Raw genomic sequence first — 3,740 nt, 5'->3', positions numbered from 1 at the left:
AGCAAGTAGAGACTTTTGAGAGCCTTTGCTGATCAAGAAGACAGAAAGCACACAGGAACATGGCTTGCTTAGACAGATTATTTAGGTGGGGCTAGAATGGTTATCAAGGAGAAGTCACCCACTCCCAACCATATAAATTTCCTGCTTCACATCTGACTGTCTTCACTGTATCCAGTGGAGTGTGAGATTAGGAAACACAGGATAGCTCAGTCATTATTTTTAGAAAGGGTGTTTAGGGGCATTTACCACAGATTTGAATCTGAATGCCGTGACTTTGAAAAGATTCAAAGTCACTAGTCTGAACACCAGTGTCAGAATATAAAACTTTTGATTGTGAAGGCTTTGAGTGTGCTTTTAACACGGGGCAACTTTCTTTCTCACCATAGGCAGGGGTCTGATCTACGAACACATATCAAATGCTGCAGTTGTCTAGTTCAGGGTAAGTCTGCTTATTCTCAGAAGGAATAACATCTGTAAGAAAATGATTATCTTCTTTGCCTAAGACCAAACCATCCTTATTTTAGAGATAATATAAATTTTAGTCTTTAAGGATATAAAAAGTATTGTTGTATGGTTTCTTAACCTAGAAGAGATTTTCTTAACAGAACAATTAACCTGGAAGAAGTAAGGCATGGGTATTTTCCCAACATTCAAGAAAAGTTACTATGAGAATCCATTGGCAAGGGTCTTGTCTAGCAGCAGAGCAAGTTCTTTGAGCAGAGAAAAACAGAAGAGTGACTTCTCAAAAGATAAAGAGCACAAAGAAAACAGGTCTGTCATATATTAGCTTTGAAACTGAGATAAGTTCCTTAATGTAGCTAGACTTCAATTGCTAGTCAATAGGTCTATAGATTAGTAATATTAATTGCCACATTCCTAGATGTGTTGTTAAAAATAATCATGTTTTTAAAATATGTGTTTATCTTTAAAACAAAATAAGTATTCATGAGTTTGTATGTAAAGAAAGATGAAAGGAAGAGTAGGAGAAAAGAAGAAAGGAAAGAAGGAAGGAAGGAAGAAAAGAAGGAAGGAAAGCAGGCATATTGATATTTTTGTTTAATGTCATTAATTCTAGGTGAATCAAGGGATAAAGCCCCTTTTTCTCTAGTCTTCATGCATTCTCCTTAGAAAATTTACATCAAAGATAGTATTTCTTGACTTTATTCTACTCCTATGTGGATCATTTTTTCTGTCACTTTATTGTAATGACTTGAATCTGATACCATATAATGTTGTTTCTTTTGGCTAATATTTCTGAGCAGTCTCTGTCTTCTTAGGATAAAATGTCCAAAATATCCAGGGGCACCGCTATGAAAGACCTGGGCATGTGGGCAATCTGAGTTAATAATGTTTATAGGCAAATAATTTCAAAGTACTAATATCAAATTAAGGTGCTTCCAGAAGTAGGTTTCAGAATTGTAAAATAATGAAAGATTTTAATTAGAATTTACAGTCCTGTTAAGAATACTTCTGAGTATCACATTACTGTATTGTAGAGTACAGATTATGTTTGCTGCTCTTGATTCTGTTAAAATAATTGTGAATTTCATTTTACAGATGTCCATGAGGTATTGTACAAATTATTGTAACCAGAAAAACTAATATGAAGTAAAGTCAGATTGACATTGTTATGATTTATAATACAAACCTTTTTCTGTTATTTTGCAGAAGGAAATGCATAGTGGGAGTATATTAATTAATGATATCACCAGAGTTCAAAATATTAAAAAAAAATGCTCAAAGACAATGCCGTAGGGAAATATTTCTAACATGAAAATGTTTTTGATATATCTCTAAAGTGTTGTTCCTGGCAAAGAAGGTGATCATTTCCCCACAGATAATATTCCTTCTGAAAACTAAGTAGACCTACCCTCAAGGAGGCAATGATAACATTCGATATGAGTACATAGGTCAGACCCCTGCCTATCATAAGAACGAAATTTGCCCCACAGTAATCACACTCAAAGCTTTCAGAAACAGTTTCATAATCTGATACTGGTGTTCAGGCTGGTGAGTTTGAATCCCTTTGAAGTCAGATAGTCTCAAAGCTATGAGGAATCGTTCTGTAGTGACTCAGTTTATCCTGCTCGGCATCCCAAACACAGAGGGTCTGGAAACCATGCTCTTTTTCCTGTTTTTGTCTTTCTACATCTTCACTCTGATGGGAAACTTATTAATCTTATTGGCAATTATCTCCTCCAGTCGGCTTCACACCCCCATGTACTTCTTCCTATGTAAATTGTCTATTTTTGACATATTTTTCCCTTCTGTGAGCTCTCCCAAGATGCTCTTCTACCTCTCAGGAAACAGCAGAGCCATCTCCTATGCAGGGTGTGTGAGCCAGCTATTCTTCTACCATTTCCTTGGTTGTACTGAATGTTTCCTGTACACAGTGATGGCATATGACCGTTTTGTGGCCATATGCTACCCACTACGCTACTCAATAATTATGAGTCACAGAGTATGTGCCATCCTGGCCACGGGGACATCATTTTTTGGCTGCATTCAGGCTACTTTTCTGACCACTCTCACCTTCCAATTGCCCTACTGTGGTCCTAATGAGGTGGACTACTACTTCTGTGATATCCCTGTGATGCTAAAGCTGGCTTGTGCAGACACATCAGCCCTGGAGATGGTGGGGTTCATCAGTGTGGGCTTGATGCCACTAAGTTGTTTCCTCCTCATCCTCACCTCCTACAGCTGCATCGTCTGCTCTATTCTGCAGATCCGCTCTGCTGAGGGCCGTCGTAGAGCCTTCTCCACCTGCAGTGCCCACCTCACTGCCATTTTGCTTTTCTACATGCCTGTTGTCCTCATATACTTAAGACCAACTCCAAGTCCTTGGCTGGATGCAACTGTGCAGGTCTTAAATAATCTGGTCACTCCTATGCTAAATCCATTGATCTATAGTCTCAGGAATAAAGAGGTGAAATCATCACTGTGGAAGGTCCTACGTAAACCTGCCTTTGTTTCTGAGCAGTTGTAATGAATGACCAGTCATGAACACTTCATGTGTACATCAGGGGAGGTATGGCACTTTTACTTGGCTTTCATAAATATATTTGAAATTATACTAATTTTACTATGTAAAGGACTTGAGGCAAAGGTCTGAAATGAGACTTTGAAAAGAATGACCAAGGAATAGATGGTAGAAGGGAGACTCCAGGTTTTGTGACTCTGGAAACTAGAAACTCTCGTGGATATTATACTATTGATAAAGGATATTCACAGGTAATGCTCTACCTGGTAAGCAGAGCACCCTATGCATTCTGTTTGTCCATATTTTTGATGTTGTTGTTGCTTATTTTTGAGATTATATTTTAATGACAAAATGTCTCCTTTCCTTTCAACCCTCCTATTTCCCTCTCCACACTAATGTTCCTTGTTTGGCCATCTTAATTTTTCATATATATTTCTACCCCTCATCCTTTTCTTTGCTCTCTTTGTGCAGTGATTTTTCAGTTTGGATGTAGTTAAGTTTTCCTCAAATGTCTGCTTTAGAGAAGCCATCTTACAATCTGCCTAGTTATTGAAAAGAGTTATATTCTATTCTGTGGCTTCAAATAGCATCTTATTATTTATGAGTCATAAAAAGTTCTATATAGAGAAAAGCTTTTAGTCAGGTCCTGAAGATGGGTTTGGCCAAATCAGAGGTGCCAGCATGCTAGTCTACTTAGCAAATGATGCTGGTTGAGTTGAGGCTGGCTTATGAATGAGAAGAGAGAACAGCTAGTGGGACT

General features: G+C 37.8%; 1 protein-coding gene across 1 annotated transcript; it reads left to right on the top strand.

The window, feature by feature from the left end:
* The first annotated feature begins 2,001 nt into the window (after window positions 1–2,001).
* On the top strand, window positions 2,002–3,042 carry LOC110328146 (olfactory receptor 149-like). Its single transcript, XM_021207514.1, has one exon. It carries the CDS (start codon window positions 2,051–2,053, stop codon window positions 2,984–2,986), a length of 936 nt encoding a protein of 311 aa, XP_021063173.1. The 5' UTR covers window positions 2,002–2,050; the 3' UTR covers window positions 2,987–3,042.
* The last annotated feature ends 698 nt before the right edge of the window (window positions 3,043–3,740 follow it).

This window comes from Mus pahari, chromosome 10 (assembly GCF_900095145.1).
Source record: "Mus pahari chromosome 10, PAHARI_EIJ_v1.1, whole genome shotgun sequence".
Lineage (NCBI taxonomy): Eukaryota > Metazoa > Chordata > Mammalia > Rodentia > Muridae > Mus > Mus pahari.
The sequence above is the reverse complement of the archived record's forward strand: the minus strand, read 5'-3'. Positions and strand labels throughout refer to the sequence as shown.